This window comes from Callithrix jacchus, chromosome 1 (assembly GCF_049354715.1).
Source record: "Callithrix jacchus isolate 240 chromosome 1, calJac240_pri, whole genome shotgun sequence".
NCBI lineage: Eukaryota > Metazoa > Chordata > Mammalia > Primates > Cebidae > Callithrix > Callithrix jacchus.
Window position 1 is genome coordinate 206,878,298 of NC_133502.1, and position 19,748 is coordinate 206,898,045.

The window sequence follows — 19,748 nt, forward strand, 5'->3', positions numbered from 1 at the left end:
ATTCCTGCTGGGCGAAATGCAGGCAGTATAGCTCCCATCCCTCAGCAGCCACCAGCCCAGATCGATGGCTCTTATCAAGAATACAGGAGTAACCCGAGCCACCTGCCAACCCATCTCTGGACTGCTAGGACAGGCGCTTTCTGCTATCAAGTTGCACAAATGCCTAGAAACCTTATACCGGGTGTGAAGGAAAAAGCAATAGGGGAAACAACACAGCATCTGGTGCCCTGCCTGCTTCCATTCACTACTTGGGGAAGGAACACCAACCTGTGTGACTTGGGCCACAGAGACTGAGCGGGCCTAATTCATCTACTGCACAGCCTTGGGACCACCAAGACTGTATGGTGAGATCAGAAATGAGTAGAGGTCAACATTCACCTAGAGAGTGAGACACAACCCCACTGGCCTCATTCTCATTCTCTAAACAGCTAAAACAATACCTCTTCTATATTTTCATGAAGAAAAAGGGCTATTGCAGAAGCCAACTCTAAAAAGCAAATTTATTTCATATTTTTAAATGTAGAAGTCTATAAAGGTTAACTGAACTACAGTCAAGCCTGCGCCTGACATCAATTCTACATCTGAATCAGAATCCAATTACTGTTCAGTATACACACACATATGTGTGTGTTTATATTCTCTATTTGTTGAACCAAATCTACTTACTTCCCATCAATTCTGAGTCATGGAGAGGCCACAGCCCAGGGAAAAAGAGCATTCACTCAATCCTAGGACTTTCCACAGACAAGGGGTTAAGGGTAGCCTGCAGCAATTATGGCTGCTGAGATGGGAACACCTACTGGAAACTAAACCTTCCTTTCTCACAATTCAACACAAAACTTGGTTCACTGAACAGCATCTTGATATCAGTGGCATTCAATCAGGATAAACCCAGGCATCTGGGAAACATCTGGTATACAAGATGTCATCATGAATAAAAATCACACTGCAGTTAGATTCCATGTACAATGACTCACGGCAGATGCTGAGTATAATTACTAACTCAATGACATATACAATATCTCGCCCATAATGTGCTCTACCAGTGCAAAAAGACCAGGGACAGCTGACTGGGGCACATGGAGAGATGAGGATATCAATCTTTCACTCAGACATCTCTAAAAGGTTATCACCATCAGGTATTTGTAGGGTATTCATGTGAAAGAATAGAGATGTAGATTAGGTCTCCCATCCTGTGATTTCATGATTCCATTAAAATGCAGAATCACACTGTATGAGGTCCTGTACTAACAGTCCAGAAAGCTAATGAATAGAAAACAAATCTAAAAACTGATATGAAATGATTTTCAAATAGAAAAGCAAAGCAAAGTGCAAAATAGTAGGCATACTAATACTATCAATGAAGTTTTTTAAAAACGTATTACGGGCCGGGCGTGGTGGCTCAAGCCTGTAATCCCAGCCCTTTGGGAGGCCGAGGCGGGTGGATCACGAGGTCAAGAGATCGAGATCGTTCTGGTCAACATGGTGAAACCCCGTCTCTACTAAAAATACAAAAAATTAGCTGGGCATGGTGGTGCGTGCCTGTAATCCCAGCTACTCAGGAGGCTGAGGCAGGAGAATTGCCTGAACCCAGGAGGCGGAGGTTGCGGTGAGCCAGGATTGCGCCACTGCTCTCCAGCCTGGGTGAAAAGAGCAAAACTCCATCTCAAAAAAAAAAAACGTATTATGTAGGCACTATCTCTAGAAGAATACACACATAATGAATGATACTAGTTACTTTCAAAAAAATAAAATGGGCAGCTAGGAGAAAGCAGAGATTTTTGGCTCTTCTACCTTTTGCATATTTGGAATCATTAACCATGTGAATATATATGCATTAAGAAAATGTAAAAGGAAGAATAAGAAAATACTCCATACAAGAAACTCTCAGAAAAATCATACCAAGAAATAAGACTAAGAAATGAAAGGTTCTACTGAGCCTTAAAGCCAAAGTTTGAATTTACTGTTTGCTATCATTCTCTCTCAGCCTGAGATATGTTGTCCATAAAAATGAGTACACTGACTATTTTCCATGACTAACACAGAGGGCTGGTCCAGATAATTTCTGGATGCCTTCAGCTCTGATTTTTTTTTTTGGTTTTAAAGAGTGGAGAGTTTAATGGGCAAGAAGTAAAGAGAGAAACCGCGCCATTGCACTCCAGCCTGGGTAACAAGAGCGAAACTCCGTCTAAAAAAAAAAAAATCAGTAGGGCCAGGCACAGTGGCTCACGCCTGTAATCCCAGCACTTTGGGAGGCCGAGGCGGGTGGATCATGAGGTCAAGAGATCGAGACCATCCTGGACAACAAGGTGAAACCCCGTCTCTACTAAAAATACAAAAAATTAGCTGGGCATGGTGGCACGTGCCTGTAATCCCAGCTACTCAGGAGGCTGAGGCAGGAGAATTGCCTGAACCCAGGAGGCAGAGGTTGCGGTGAGCTGAGATTGCGCCACTGCACTCCAGCGAAACTCCGTCTCAAAAAAAAAAAGTAAAGAGAGAAGACAGAAGGAAGAAGCTCCCCTGTACAGAGACAAAGAGACAGCTCTGTTATTTTCTACTACCTACAATTATCAATCTATTGATCTGTTGTCGATCTATTGTTCAACTAACAATAAAATTAGAAATGGAATAACTTTGAGGTTAAAAAAAAAAAACCAACAAACAACCACAAATTATCATGAATACCACAACAAATTATCCCAGTTCTACATGTATCAGCTGCCAGGTAACAGGTAAAATGTTTTCCATATTAAACATTTGGCATGCCAAACCAATGAAGTCCCTATTCGCTCCATTCTTCATCAGTCATACTGTTTCAGTCTTGATCATCATGAAAAGGCACTGGATAAAGAGCCTCAAGAGCTGCGTAAGAGCATCAGCTTTGCCACATCCCAGTCTTAAGGTTTAACGAGGTATATTTTAGCTGAAACACGGGAAGAATCATCACCTATCTTTCAGGGTTGTAGAGAATAAACAAGGGCCTGCACGAAAGCATTTTATAAACTGTAAAATGCATTTTATAAAGTGTAACATGGAAGCTGGGTGCAGCTACTCAGAAGGCTAAGGTGGGAGAATCACTTGAGGAGTTCAAGGCTGCAACTAAGCTATGATCCTACTGCACTCTAGCCTGAGTGACTGACCGAATGAGAATATCTCTTAAAAATAATAAAATACATTTTTTTTTTGAGATGGAGTCTCACTCTGTTACCAGGCTGGAGTGCTGTGGCTCAATCTTGGATCACTGCAATCTGCCTCCCCGGTTCAAGCTATTCTCCTGCCTCAGCCTCCCAAGTAGTTGGGATTACAGGCATGTGCCATCACACTCAGCTAATTTTCGTGTTTTTAGTACAGACGGGATTTCACCATGTTTGCCAGGATGATCTTGATCTCTTGGCCTCGTGATCTGCCTGCCTTGGCCTCCCAAAGTGTTGGGATTACAGGCGTGAGCCACCGTGCCCGGCAATTAACAACATAAAAGTATCAAGTGCAATTTTAGTCACCATGCTTCAAATCTGGAGGATGACTATAGAAAAAGCAACACAAATTATTAAGAAGATTTTTTAAAATAGATTGTATAAAATGTTTGTTTTTCAACAAACATTTACTCAGTTCTTATTATACCATATCCTAGGCACAAGGCTACAAAAATTAAGAGATTTTCCCTTAGCTGGGTATGGTGGCATATGCCCATGCTCTCAGCTACTTGGGAGGGTGAGATAAAGGACTGCTTGAGCTTAGGAGTTCAAGGTTGCAGTGAACTATGATAGCACCACTGCACTCCAGACTGAGTGCAGTGAGACCCTCCAAAAGAAAAAAAAAATGCTCCTACCTTTAAGAAGAATTCAAAAAGCACTTGGGGACAAGAATAAGAAAATAGGACTGAGTCATAATAATAAAAATGGCTATTATATAATAGAATACCTACTATGTGTCAGGCCCTAAACTAAGCACATTACATACAGTACCTCCTTTTAATTCTTACATTAACCCTATAACATATTTTACAAAGAAAGCTGAGGCTTAGATAGGCTAAGTAACTTAAGGAAGATCCCACAGCTGTGAAGTGGAAATGCTGGTACATCAACTCAGGTTTGTCTGTCTGCAGGTCCTTTCTACTTTTTAAAATCTCAGAGTGGGCCGGGCGTGGTGGCTCACGCCTATAATCCCAGCACTTTGGGAGGCCGAGACGGGTGGATCACGAGGTCAAGAGATCGAGACCATCCTGGTTAACAAGATGAAACCCCGTCTCTACTAAAAATACAAAAATTAGCTGGGCATGGTGGTGCGCACCTGTAGTCCCAGCTACTCGGGAGGCTGAGGCAGGAGAATGCTTGAACCCAGTAGGCGGAGGCTGCAGTGAGCCGAGATCACGCCACTGCACTCCAGCCTGGGTAACAAGAGCGAAACTCTGTCTCAAAAAAAAAAAAAAAATCTCAGAGTGGTAAAACTTTCACTAAGCAACACACACACACACACACACACACACACACACACACACACAAATGAAAACTTTAATAGACCCTATTGCATTTGAAAGATTAGCCTCTGATACAGTAAATAGAAAAAAGCAAGGAGCAAAAAAGAGTATATAGCGTATGCTACTGTTTGTGTTAAAGAGAGAGGAGGAGGGATAACAAACTAATAATAGTGGTTACTTGTTTGGTAAAGGGGATCGGGACAGGTAGGAAGCAGAAATGAGAGTGAGACATTTCACCACATATGTATTCATGAATTTAAGAGTTGGGAGTTAACTTATAGGTAGGGAACTTGGGTGTAAATCCTGGTTTGGAAAAGTCAGTTTGGAAAATGCTACACAGTATCTCAGCATCACAGCATCTGCTTATGAAAAGTATAGTGTGATAGGTTTTTTTAAAAATATGTTTAATTCTAATGTCCAAAGTTATGTAACTTTTTTTAGTAGGGGGCTGGGGCAAGGGCAGGATGATACCTATTATTATTTCTCAAAGAGCTAAAATTAAAAATACAATACAGCTAAAATTAAATAATTTCCTATCTTAGAATGCTGAATCAAATTTTTTAGGTTTAAGCTCTGGGATACTGCTAAACCAAAGTATTTACCATTTGCCTCTAAAACTGCAAAAAATAATTCATAGTAAAGCTAAAATCCAGAATGGATAAATGATACATACATCAAACTCAAGAAAGTCAAATAAGGGATTTCTTAAAATAGGCTCCCCAGGATTGAAAAACAAACTACTCCTAGAGAGAGAAATGCAGAGTAAGCATAAAAGAAAATGGTGCATGCACACACAGATAACAGGTTATCTATCAATCACAGCATTTTTATACAGCTGACAAAAATCACTAAGAGTCCCTGATGAGCACCTTTCTGAAGGGCTGCTACATGCACTTAACACACTTTAATGCTTAAGTCTGAAGGTAAGAAATGCCAACGTTAACCAACTGATCTCCAACACTGTACAACACAGCCAGCTCAAAGCTAAAATGCTGCAGCAAAAAGATCTATTCAGTATCACAACAAGCAACTAAAGACTTTTAACAAAGTAGAGAAACAGAAGAGGTCTATAGTAAGTAGTGAACAGCACCTGGGAATGGAGAGGAGCTAGCTAACAGAAAAATTAGTTTCTAAACCCAAATATAGACCTTTTGAATATAACCGGCATTACCTCAAAGTCTTGGATGATATCAAAATTTGCCAATTTACTATCAGCTTAATAAGAGTCATGAGTAAGACTATGACTTCAAGTTCAAATATAACACAAAACATACAGTAAAATCTTACGTAAGTATGTAACAAATACAGAAGTATATGAAATGGCCTGCTTAAGCAATAGCTGTATAATAGTACTCTGCATTCTTTTAAACAATGTGTGCATAGCATAAGACCAGGCTCAGATTTTCAGAACAAGTACTATCAACTCCCTGTAGGCTTTGCCAAAGGGGAGACTTCCTGAAGTTCCAACAAAGCCTCAAACCCACTGTGCCAGCCACTAACGGTAACCATGTTCCTGGAAGCTTGTATGAGGTGCAAACCAACGAGTTAAGCTTTGTGGATGTTGAGAATCACCACAAAACATCTTTCAATTTTGCCAGTTTTCACTCTGAAATCACACAATCCTACTACCTCATCCCCTAGAAACTAAGGAACAGCAGGTGAAAGCTGTCAAAGCCACATATTCAGATGAATTCAGGGACAGGCCAGTCTGACTAGACGATAGCGACCTCATTTGCAGATGCTTTTGCAGATGAGGGAGAAGCTGAATATGGAGAAGTTGAATGAGAGGTGGGGGAGAAGTGGGCCTAAAAAAAATCTACAATTCCTGCCCTCCAGCTCAAATTATTACCCACCCTCCCAAGAATTTCTGTGGACCACTGAACTGAAGAAGGGAAAAAAAAGAAACGGGGGGAAAACAAATTTTAGGCTGTATGACTGTATAAAAATCCCCAAGAGAGGGTGAACTATGAAACTAAACTCCATGCAACAGGGCTAACTATGCAGCTGCTTTTCCACTCGCCTAATGGCCCAAGATAAATAGAGCAGGCCCATCCCGAAGTCCCAACAACTTCCAGGAAAATGGAAGCAAAATCCTCCTGTCTCAGAACAAGCCACATAGCCCTGAAAATAACCCCTAATAAAATCCATATAGATCTGCTTTGAAAACCATTCTGGCTGACGGCAATTAATGCCCACTCCTTCAAACTGCCAATTGGTACAGGGAAAAGATTCTCAAAAATAAATAAATAAATAAACTGAAAGAAATTCCCATGAGCCTCTGTCCAAAAGTATTAAACTCAAGCAATAGCTGCAGGCCACATTTGGACACCTCCAGTCTCTCCAGGCCCTGTCTGTAGCTCCCCTAGTTTTACCAGTGTAGCTTCTGCCTCCACCCCAATCCCCAGAGCTAGGACAGTCCCACAGCCACACCACCCATCCCTCATGATAAATCATGCTTTGCTTGTGGTATTTCCAATTAGAATCTGAAAAAAATCAATGAAGCCAGAAAAAATAAACAAACAGTATGTCTCCTCAAAAACCACACGCCTGGAATAAAATATCCAATACCCGGTGCAAAATCTCTCTTCTTCAACAAAGGAGAAACCAAGGAACCAGCCTATACATGGGAAAAATCCCACATAGCAAGGTGTTATCTGGCAACCTACGTCCCTAAAACAACCCAAGTCTTATTGTTGAACACACCCATGTGGAAGTCTAAACTTCAAAAGCTGTTTTCCACCCTTGGGAAAATAGGCTTTTAAGCAGTTATTCAATCATTATCATTTGACAATTCAAGAATGTCATCTACTTCATCAGTGGTATTTATCACGTGTCCTGTGCCTTGAATTTCTGGCAGAAATTTCTAGCTGCCATGTAAGTGCAAAGAAAGTGATATATTATAGGCTGCTGTCTCTCATTCCCTTCTCGGAATCACCTTTATTCATTTAGAATAAAAAAATGCCAGAGGCACTATAAAGTATAATCATTTACAGCTAAAGAGGCCCCTACTAAACTGGCTAGAACAGACACGGATTATCCAGGACCCTAAACCAGAAGCTGAAAGTAAAGTAGCAGGGGAGAACTAGGGCCAGAGAGAATTCTTACAAAATACTTCTATAAATCTATCTCCAAAACTGAGATTTAAAAGAACAATACCAAACTTCCTCCTTATTTTCAAACACATCCAATATGAGTGATGTGAAAAATACCATGTATTGTGAAGTGTCTCCGCTTGGTATTTTCCCCAGATCCATGAAAACAAGCTACAGGGCTGGGCGTGATCCCAGCACTTTGGGAGGCAGGCAGATCACGAGGTCAGGAGTTCATGACCAGCCTGGCCAACATGGTGAAACCCTGTCTCTACTAAAAATACAAAAATGAGGCTGGGTATGGTGGCTCAAGCCTGTAATCCCAGCACATTGGGAGGCCGAGGTGGGTGGATCACGAGGTCAAGAGATCGAGACCATCCTGGTCAACATGGTGAAACCCCATCTCTACTAAAAATATAAAAAATTAGCTGGGCATGGTGGTGCATGCCTGTAATCCCAGCTACTCGGGAAGCTGAGGCAGGAGAATTGCTTGAACCCAGGAGGCGGAGGTTGCGGTGAGCCGAAGTCGCACCATTGCACTCCAGACTGGGTAATAAGAGCGAAACTCCATCTCAAAAAAAAAAAATAATAATAATAATAATAATACAAAAATGAGCTGGGCATGGTGGCACATGCCTGTAATCGAAACTACTCAGGAGGCTGAGGCAGAAGAATCGTTTGAACCCAGGAGAGGCGGAGGTTGCAGTGAGCGGGGATCATACCATTGTATTCCAGCCTGGGCGACAGGGTGAGACTCCGTCTCAAAAAAACAAAAACAAAACAAAAAACAAGTTACAGCATCTGACAAAATTCACTGGTTGAGAAGGGAAAGGTTAAAGTCCCTAGCTGATCAAATCGTTCTCACCCCAAACAGTGGTAATATATGCGAACTACTACTGCAAAAAAGGAAATCAACAGCCTGCTCCAATGAACTGAAACAGGTTGGCTGTAATTGCCCCTCTCACTTGTGTTGCTCCTCTTTTCTCCTTAACCACACTATCACAAAGGAGCTTTTCATACATATACACGTGCACTCAATTAGTATCTGAACACAGGAAACTAAGTATCAGGTTGCCATGCCTACCCAACACATTCAGCAGTTAAATTCTCCTCCAGCTTCTGTTTTCAGAGACACCTCTCTCACCTTTAACCCTGATATCAATGAGAAGATCAGGTAACATTCACGTATCACACAACATGCAGTCTTCACAGGGGATGGAAAGCAGACCAAGGGCCAGACCCCCCCAGGGAAAATCTGGATAAACAATTAAAGCCATCTGCAGGCCCCAACTGAGAAGCAGGAAGACAAACTTCAATTTAACAAAAATGGACAGTTTCTTCACTACTTAGTGAAGGGGCCTAGGCATGGTGCTAAATCCTACAGATTCCTAAGGGTCTTCCCGTCTGGGTAAGTGTGGCGGGGTAAACATTCAATCAAGTATTAATCTAAAAAGTCCTTTAACAGAACTATGGACATGATGTTTTGGAAGACAGCAGGAGAGTGAGAGACAAGAGAGTAGTCACAAAAGGCATCCAGGAGGAATCAATATCCAAATGCATTATTGAAAATGGAGCCTTCCGAATGTGGGATAGAAGAGATGAAGCAGGAACTTTGGGTAGAAGGAAAAGAAACAAAAGCACAGAAGTATTCATTAACCTGGGGGGCACGATTTGCTCACAAAACTATAAGCCCCTGGACGTGGACTTGGAGTGTACAAAGAGATGGAGCTTGAAAGTTAATGCAGAAATCAGCCCAAACAAGAGAACAGACAATACTCTTTAAGTGAGGAGTAACAAATTGGCTGTTTTGTTTTATTTTTGAGACAGAGTCTTGCTCTGTCATCCAGGATGGAGTGCAGTGGCACGATCTCCACTCACTGCAACCTCCGTCTCCTGGGTTCAAGCAATTTTCCTGACTCAGCCTCCCAAAATAACTGGGATTACAAGCATGCACCACCACACCCAGCTAATTTTTATATTTTTAGTAAAGGCAGAGTTTCACCATGCTGGCCAGGCTGGTCTCAAACTTCTGAACTCAAGTCATCTGCCCACCTCGGCCTCCCAAAGTGCTGGGATTACAGGCATGAGCCATTGCGCCCGGCCAGATTGGCTCTTTTAGACAGATCACTGTGTTAGTCTGGAGAGTGGGTTTGAAGAGACTGAAAAGAGACAACAAGAAAACAACACAAAGGCATCCCAGCTCAATTTCCATAGACAAAATGAGAACAGAAAGTGCCACTTTTGAACCAGCATACTTACCAAAACCTATAAAATTTGAAACACAGCATTTTCACTGTTCCTGCATTCCACATACCACTAAAACAGCCAGTGAATCTGTCACCAACCCTCCCAGCAGATATCCCACGGGTTCTGGGAAACCTAGGTCCCCAATGTAGATACTGTGATACTGCAGCAGTCCTTTTACTCCTTAGCAAAGAATGGTCTGCCCTTCCTCTGACAAGAGAGACCACAATGAACAGATTCAGTCCGCTCCTCCACCAGGGATGATGAGCAAATGAGACTTCTCCTTTAACACATGCTCATCTCCAGTAGTTCCCAACTCTGGCACTTCATCAATCCGAAGCATGTTAACCACTCCACACAGATTAAACAGTAAGCAAGAACTTAGTGAGTGCTGCATAGCAGGATATAAGAAAAGGAAGAAATAAACATGTAGTGCACTTTAAAGAATCTCAGTTATTCATCATAGCAGTTTATAAGAGTGTATGTTAATTCTCCCAGTTCACAGACGAGTGAGCAGGAGCTCAGAGATGCTGAATAGGTCATTCATTTGGTAAGCGGAGAAGCCAGGATTCAAATCCCAATATGAGAAACTCTAACAGGTGTTTCTTTACTACATCATATTTCAAGTATACATGGATAACAAATATAATTACATATTAAGTTTGGCAACAAAAATATCTCCCCTTTTAAAACAAAGAAGGGACACATCCGCTATGGTCGCAGATTAAGGGATCACTCACAAAAGTCACAATTAAACAATCACAATTAAAAAACAAAAAAAGCCAGGCGCAGTGGCTCTCACACCTGTAATCCCAGCACTTTGGGAGGCCGAGGTGTGTGGATCACAAGGTCAGGAGTTCAAGACCAGCCTGGCTAGTATAGTGAAACCACATTTCTATTTTAAATAAATAAATAACGGGTATCTCCAAATGCTACTAAAAGGTCACTTCTGAGCATCAGTGACCAAAACATGTTCACACTCAAATGATCAATCAATCTGGCTATACTCTAGAGAAATGTATCAAATCCTCCACACACTTTCCCCTCAAGAGTCCCTAAGACAACATGAAAAAACTCATGGCTGACTGCTCATTCTCTTGAGTAAAAATGACTTCCCTAACTACTTTGCCCACCCAAATTACAGAAATGCATCCAGGATTCACATGGCAGTTCTGATCCGATTTGTCCCAATCCTGGCTCAAGCAGCTTTGCACTACTTTCCTAACTAGATCAGCATCAGCCAATGGGTTTATTCAAGCTGATCTGTGATGGATTAGATAATGAAACCTTAGCCATGCAAGTTGCCTGCTTGTATTGGGGTGATAGGGAAGAATAAGAAACTCAATACTCCTAGGGGCCACCTAAAACACCAAATGCACTCACCATCCATCCCTCACTCCATCTGTCTGCTCATGCTCCAATTACTGCCATTTCCTTCCAATCATGTCTGTGGTTCTTCCCTCCTGTCTTTGAAGGAAGTGCACATTTGCCCCAGAATAAAGATGTTTTCTATGCTTTACAACAAATGTATATCAACAAAAATTTAAAGAAATCTGCTTACTAAAATGACTGTCTTTTTCTACAATTAAAGCCTGACATGAAACTGAAGGCCTGAGAGATGTTAAACTAGAGATTCACTAGTGACGTTTTTGTTTATACCAAGTAGTAGAACTGAATTTCTCCACAGTCCTATAATCTTGAGGCCTGTCTGCACCAGTCTGCTTTATAACAAAACGAAAGTTAAATTTCTAGTTAGCTTCTGTTGTATTCACATGTCAGTGTGATAGTGAAAAAAAACGACGGTAGCTAGAAAATGGGAAGGAGTTGGGAGACAAATTCAATTCAGGCTAAATCTCGAGTCACCCTGAAGAATAATCCTATTTTGAAATCAAACCTGACTTTCTCCTTCTCAAATACATTTCCAGTTTTACATTTGCAGACTTCTTGAGAGACCTGAGGAAAAAAACAACAATTTTTACATGACTGTGCCTCAGTTTCTCCATCTACAATATGACCACTCTGAAAGTGTTATGGGTTTAATGTCTGTGTCCCTCCAAATTTCCTATGTTGAAGCCCTAACTGCAATGTAATGGCATTTGGAGGTGAGGCCTCTAGAATTAGGTTTAGATTGGGTCATGAGGGTGGGACCCATGTGACAAAATCAGTGCCCTTATAAGAAGGGGAAGAGACCACTGACTCTCCCTCCTCGAGAGCACACATTGAGGAAAGACCATGTGAGCTCACAGCAAGAAGGCAGCTATCCACACACCAAGAGGTGGGTCCTCACTAGACACAAAATCTGCTGGCACCTTGATAGGACTTCCCAGCCTCCAGAACTGCAAGAAATAAACATCTGTTGTTTAAGCCAGCCAGTCCATAGTATTTTGCTGTGGCAGCCCAAGGAGACTAGGACAGGGAGAGATGAAAAATTCAGTAATTTCAGTGAAATATACAAAATTACTTGTAAAGGAAAAAAAAAGCACATTATTTTTATAACTCTTCTCAAATGTAGCACCAGGCTTAGTTTCAGCACCAAATACCCAAATGAAGGTACAAAGAGATATCCGCCTATGAGGAAATAAGCCATAAATGAGCAAATGGAAAGATAAACTACTTCAATAAATACAGCATCTACAAAGCAACTCCAGGCTATCTGGAACCCCTTCCCTGAAACCTGAGACAAAGTCATCCTGCTACTAGAATCGGCTGCTAACAGGAGTAACTGCTGAACTACTTGGCTAAACTGGATTTATGACTCTATGGTGAGAAGCGGTTACTCAGCCACATAATAATTATACCATATCAACAATTCACTGACATAAAGAATTTTGCTGAAAGCTATAATAAGGTGTACCTTACCTTATGCAGCAGCTAAACTCTTAGAAAACCGCAGAAAAATAAAATTTTCGTTAATCAAATTGTTCACTAGAAAAGCTGACCAAAAGAATTCATTCCCCCAGTACGCTTCATCCAGCCTCAATGTCATACATACTAGACTTAAAGTGAAACGTAGCTCTAATTTACATGTAACTCAATTCACTTCCCCCCAAGCTTGAGTACCGTATTTCTAAGTACTCTCTTTAACTACATTTCTCAAACTGTCCATCAACTTTCCAGTTGAGTTTGTCACTTCTCTCCTACTCTGTGGTTTAGGTTTCTCTATTTCTATACTATTTCCAGGGCTGCACTGACTCCTCTTCCACTCACATCAAGATTCTATATACTGCCCTTGAAAGCATTGACCCTTCCTCTCTTTCTCCCAGGGTTCCTTCTGAGTGTAACAATTATAATAACAGCATCACAGACTCTCCGGAGTTTCCTAAACTCCATTCTGGGAAGTGATGATTTACTCCAAAAGCTTAGTGCTAGAACTTAACAGGTTCACCTTTGGAATCTGAAGCTCAGCACTACAGCTCCATTTGGTAAGCAGCCTTGGGAATGACTCCCGTAAATGACTCTATTCTATAAAAACGGGGTTAATCTTTTGACATTCAAAGGGTCTGAAAAATTCTGTGATGATACTCTCACTCTGGAATTTCATAATTTTTTTTAACCCTTAGCGATTTGTAAAAGGTAAATTTCAATTTCAATTTTACAGGCATTGAGCACTTACCACTTACCCAAAACTGTTAGGTATTACAAAGGATAAATACAAAGGACACATAGTTTCTATCTTTCAGAAGCTTACAATCTTAGTAGTGAAACAAGAATAACAAAACAATTGTTTTGACACACAATTAAGGATTAATATAGCAGGAGGCAAGAGTAGGATCTGAACGCGGTGAACTAAGCTGTCAGGGAAGGCTTCACAGAAGGAGCTAGAAAAGGTGTTAAGAAAACAGGCCGGGCGCCGTGGCTCATGCCTATAATCTCAGCACTTTGGGATGCCAAAGTGGGCAAATCACCTGAGGTCAGGAGTTCGACACCAGCCTGGCCAACATGGTGAAACCTCGTCTCTACTATAAACACAAAAATTAGCAGGGTGTGGTAGCGCACACCTGTAATCCCAGCTACTCAGGAGGCTGAGACACAAGAATTGCTTGAACCCAGGAGGCGGAGGTTGCAGTGAGCTGAGATCGCGGCACTGCACTCCAGCCTGGGTAACAGTGAGACTCCATCTCAAAAAAAAAAAAAAAAGAAAGAAAGAAAGAAAAACATGTATTTTAAGACAAACCACATACCCAAAACACTGGATACACTAAGAGTTTTGTTTGTTTGAGACGGAGTCTCGCTCTGTCACCCAGGCTGGAGTCCAGTGGCACGATCCTGGCTCACTGCAACCTCCGCCTCCTGAGTTCAAGTGATTCTCCTGACTCAGTCTCCTGAGCAGCGGGGATTACAGGCACATGCCACCACACCTGGCTAATTTTTGTATTTTTAGTGGAGACGGGATTTCACCAAGTTAGTCAGGCTGGTCTCACACTCTGTGATCCATCTGCCTCAGCCTCCCAAAGTGCTGGGATTACAGGGCTGAGCCACCAAGCCTGGCCCTACACTACGATTTTTCAAGTGTGTATTTACATAGGGCCTATAGGTATTTCTACACCGCTGATATCATCTCCTAAGACTCCCTGCCCCTGCTCATTCTGCTCCAGCTATTAATACACTGGTCTCCTGTTCTCAAACAAAGCAATCTTCTTTCTCAATGCCTCTGTACCCTCATCTCCTTCTACCTGAACCCTCTTTCCAAAAGCAACTGAATGGCCCATTCCCGCACTTCATTCATAAGCCATCTATCAGAGAGGTCTTCATCTTCATTCTCTCCCTTTCCCTGCTCTATTTTTCTTTTCAGCCCTTATCACCACACAACTATAGGTGCTGATTTATTAGATGTCTCTTCCCATTCAATGAGTTCCACGAGAGCGGGGGGTTTTGTTGTTATCGTTCACTATCATATCTCTTAGGGTTAAACAGTGCCTGGCATGTAGCAGCTGCTCAGTAAATGTTAGCTCAATGAATAAACATTAAATATATTCATTTAATACTCAAACTTCCTTAAAAATGCACACTTCTTTAAACAAACCTTTCACCCATTTGTCTCCTAACACAGATTGCATGTACCTTAAGGACAGTGAACTGACTTACATCTTTCGGAAGGTAACTTAGAAATCATCTGTACATATAGTTTATTTTACAAATAAGGAAAACAAGAGGCCCCAAAATGAGAGATTTCTCCAGACCCATTCAGCTAGTTGAAGGCAAGGGCTAAATTAATGATGATTTGAATACTTATATGACATAGGGGAATGAAACTACAATGAGAATGTACAGAAGGCCGGGTGCAGTGGTTCACCCCTGTAATTCCATCACTTTTGGAGGCCGAGGCAGGTGGATCACCTGAGGTCAGGAGTTCGAGACCAGCCTGGCCAACCTAGTGAAACACTGTCTCTACTAAAAATACAAAAAATACACCTGTAATCCCAGCTACTTGGGAGGCTGAAGCAGGAGAATCACTTAAACCCAGAGGTGGAGGATGCAGTGAGCTGAGATCGTGCCATTGCACTCCAGCCTGGGCAACAAAAGCAAAACTCTGTCCCAATAAAAAAAAAGGGGGGGTGGAATGTAGAGAAAGAAAATAAAGAACACCCACAAATATACAGAGTGAAAAAAGGATTCTCAGAGGAGGGACAGATCTCAGTTGCCTATTTGTACCCCAAGGACCTAATCCACTCTTTCCTCTGCATACCCGCACGAAGTCCCTACACACTGCTCCATTTCCAAATATGACTCTCTTTAGCCAGTGTGAAGGCAGCAGATAACAGGCCCCAGGAGTAAAGGAGGGAAAGGGATGTGGGGAGGGGGGTCTCAGTATTAACTATGATTGAAACAAATGATAAATGAATACATACAGACATAGATAAAAATATATATGCACACCCAGGAGAACCTGCTCACCAGCACCTACATCCAGTCTTCCCTTCTTACCAACCAATAGTTAGGTCACCTCACCTCAAGTCTCCCTCATTGCTGTCTCTTTTTCCATGGTCCTGAGCTTTCACTTCTCACAGTCCCTCTGCCTGACAGTTCTAATGGAAAATAAAAGCAGGCAAACAAAACAAAAGAATTCAAAAACAAACACCAAGAGGTGTTTACCCAAACCAACAGAAGTGACAGGGTAAACTCTACAGAGGAGACCAAGAAGCACACAACAAATACGCTAGGCTTAAATACAGCTCCCTCTCTAACACAGGAAGTCAGGCAGAGGCTTGAAAAGCAGGGAGCAGAGCACAGGAAGTCTTTTAGCACTGCAGAGATTTCCAAGAGTGGTGTAATGGAGAGAGCACAGGAATAGGAATTAGAAGACCAGGCTTCTAGTTCTCCTTTTACTATCAGCTAACTGGGCGGCTTTACCCAAGCCACTCATCTTCTCTGGACTTCTGATTCCCCATCTATAAAATAAGGTGGTTAAAACAAGCTGGGACTGGAATCCCCTCCCGAGAAAATCTATCGACTCTCCTCCACCGAAAAGTGAACATCAACTATCCTAAGAACCTTCCAAGTCTGTCCAGGTTAAGAACCCCTGGAAAAGATGTTGTCAAGTCCTATCTCAAACATCCTATGACTGAGAGAACTAGGTACATGTCTGCGCAATTGCTGATAGGTGAGCCTCACCATTTCATCGCAGTATTTTCTCAACAGAGACCAAACCCTACAACCTACAAAGATTTCAAGCTTTTCCTCAAAACTATAAAGTCGGCTCAGATGATCAATACCTTTCCCATTCCCTACCCAAATTAACCAGCTTTATCTTTGAATCCACAATTGAGAATCCAGTCTTCTAACAGCCCTATATTTTTTTTTATTACCCAGGACATTAAAGAGCTATTTTGTGTCCGGGCGATGGAGGATCCAGTTGGCAAAGTACAGGAGGGACATGTCTGGTGTCTCCCTTCAGACTCATTAGTATGCTCCACAAAGTTAATGAGACTGAGCACCACCGTGTTCCCACAACACTACCAAACTCCTTGTACTTCTCACACACACTGTGTGACCTAACCCACAATCCCAGCCACATCCCCTTAGGGCTCTCTCGAGTTTTCTTGCTTTTCACTCCTCTCCTTCAAATGCCACTTCCCTTACCCATCCCAGCGCGCGCCCAGGGCTGCCAAAAGGTACTCCCTCTTCTTGGGAGGTTCCCCACCAGGTCCCCTTTTCCTCGACTCAGTCCAGAAGACCCAGGATTTCCCAGCTTCCACTCCACGCAAAGGCAGTAAGGAAGGATTTGAAGAAATGGAATCCATCTCAAGCATGTTTGATTTCCCCAAAAAACCTGTCCACTCGTCGCGCCTCCTCGCCGCTCAGGAATCAGGACCCGCGGGCACACACCGGGATCCTCCTGCAACCTTCGTTCCTAGCCCGACCTCGCCCCACCTTCCAACCAGGCCCCGACCGGCCCCCGATTCCACCTCCAACCCAGGACCCCTGGAGGCCCTCCCTCTCTCCAAGCCGGGGAGCCCGGGGCCGCCCCTCACGGCCCCACTCCGCACCCCCGCGATAACTGGGCGCCTCGTCCCGCGCGGTCACCTGCATCCCGCCACCGCCGTCGGTCGCCGCCTCCTCAGTGCGAGGCCGCTTGCTCAGGCCGGGCTCGGCTCCGTCTCCTCCCGCTCCGGGCACCGGCAGCTCCAGCTCCGACTCCCGCTTCATGCCCCGGGCGGCACCGCCGGGCCCTAGCTGAGGCGGCTGCTGCGGCTGGGCGCCCTCCGCCATCCGCCCGCGCCCCCTTCGCCTCCGGGAGCCGGGCGACCCGCGACAGGCCACCTCCCCCTGGGCCTCGGCCCCGACTGTCGCGACAGGCGGGCGCGCGCCTGCCCCCGCCCCCCGCGTGCGTGCGTGCGTGCGTGCGCGCGGGCGGACTCCGCGCCCCTCTGTGGCTCGCGCTCGCCGCTCCTTGCCTGGCGGCTCGCTAGCCCGGCCGCCCGCCCGCCGGCTAGTCGGCGGGGGGCCACTGGCGGGTCGCGATGGGCACTCGCTCGCGCCCTCGCACGCACACGCGACACCCGGCCCGGCCCGCCGCGCGGCCCCGCCTCTCGCACTACCGGAGCTCGCCCGCCGGCCGCGCTGGCTCACACTCTCCCTCACAACACGCCGTCCGAGGAAGGAAGGGGGCGGTCCGGGCTCCCAAGGCGTGGGGAGGGCTGTTTATTTGTGGGGAGGAGGGGCGCGAGGCAGGAACGAGCTGACTGGCCGGGATCCTCCGACCCGCCACTGTGGCAGCACTGGGAAGGCGGGGAGAGAGAAAGAGGGAGGGAGGGACCGGGATGTAGGACTCCAGCCCGCGCGGGAGTCTGTGGCTAGGGGGGCGGTAGCGGCCCGTTGAGGGGGCGGGGCCATCCCCCTCGGCAATCTCCGCCGCCTCCGCGCCAACTGCCGGAGGGAAGCCGGGAAGCGATCGGGGAAGCTCGGGAATCTCCGGTACGGGCCCGGGATTGTCCTGAAGGCTCAGAGCAGCTGGAGTGTCTGCCAGCGCGGAGCGGGCGGGGTCTCGCTCCTTCTGGGCGGGGCCATAGCCTGAAGCAGGCGGGGTTTGAGAGACCTAAGGGCCAGGGAGGGCTCCTGCTTGCGGGACGAGTACAGAGTTGTGGCCTGAGTTTACCAACCTGAGCACCTTGGTTCTCGGGGAAGAAAGAGGCACTCTGTGAGAGCCGGGCTATCTGCCTGCTTCCCCGCCCGCAGAAGAAGAAAGGTCTCGAGTTGGAAGGTCGAGAAACGAAGCCACCCCTCTATACCTCACCCCGGTTTTGAGAGCTTTAACTCTAATCATAACTATCACATTCCTAATGAACTTAGTGATAATACCCGATGTTTGCAAGAGCTTGACGGTTTGCACAATGTATCCACAGACCCGTTATCAAACTGGTGATATAAGTAGATATCATGATCTCCATGTCATTGATGAAACTGAACCTTAGGTAAATCCTGCAGCAAAGAAGTGGCAGATCCGGAGTTCAGAACACCAGAACATATTCTCTTTCTCTACACTTTGCTGCCTGAGAAGCTATGACTTACTAACTTCCTGCACATAGAGATATCTGTGCAATAGAGTCTCTGCCCTACCAGACTGTGAGGACAAGGACCGCATTGACTTTCTGTGGGTTCCACATCATGCCCTGTACATTATAGGAATAAAAGGATATTGCATGAATGACCTGGATTCTAATTTTGGCTTTGCTAACTAGCTTAAACTAGTTGCTTCATCTCTTTGGACCTAAGCTCTATCATTTGTAAAATTACATGGTTTGGATCAGTGGCTTTCAACCAAGAAGGAATTTTGCCATTCCACCACCTCTGCTGCCACATTTGTCAGTGACTGAAGGCTTTTTTTTTTTTTTTTGAGACGGAGTCTCCCAGGTTGGACTACAGTGGTGATCTCGGCTCACTGCAACTTCCACAACCTGGGTTCAAGCGGTTCTCCTGCCTCAGCCTCCCCAGTAGCTGGGATTACAGGTGTGTGCCACCAAGCCCAACTAATTTTTGTATTTTTTGTAGAGTTGGGGGTTTCACCATGTTGACCAGGCTGGTCTCGATCTCCTGACCTCAAGTGATCCGCCTGCCTCGGCCTCCAAAGTGCTGGGATTACAGGCGTGAGCTACTGGAGTGAGCCACCAAGCCCAGCCGACTGAAGGCATTTTTGATTGTTACAACTGGGAGATGCTGCCAGCGTCTAGTGGGTAGAAGCCAGGAATGTTGTTTGACATCCTATCATGCACAGGACGGTACCTCCAGGAGAGTTTTCCAGCCCCAAATGTCAATAGTGTGGAGGTTGAGAAACGCTGGGTTAGATAATTTCCAAGGTCATTTCCAACCTGTCTTTGATTTGGCCTTTGAAATTGGGTTTAACCTTGCTAGGGCTGAAACAGTATAGCAGTAAATATCCCTGCTTTACAGTCAGACCAACCTAGATGCCAAATGAGAACCCAGGCTTCACCACCTCCTTA

General features: G+C 44.5%; 1 protein-coding gene across 17 annotated transcripts in view; it reads right to left on the reverse strand.

The window, feature by feature from the left end:
- RBFOX2 (RNA binding fox-1 homolog 2) overlaps positions 1-17,596 on the reverse strand; it is a 287,551-nt gene extending 269,955 nt beyond the window's left edge. For all 17 annotated transcript variants that reach the window (XM_078339469.1, XM_078339486.1, XM_078339474.1 and 14 more), the window contains exon 1: positions 17,335-17,596. In XM_078339469.1, the coding sequence (XP_078195595.1) occupies positions 17,335-17,520 (186 nt within the window). In that variant the 5' untranslated portion in view covers positions 17,521-17,596. The remainder of the gene's footprint in view (positions 1-17,334) is intronic.
- Positions 17,597-19,748: the final 2,152 nt, after the last annotated feature.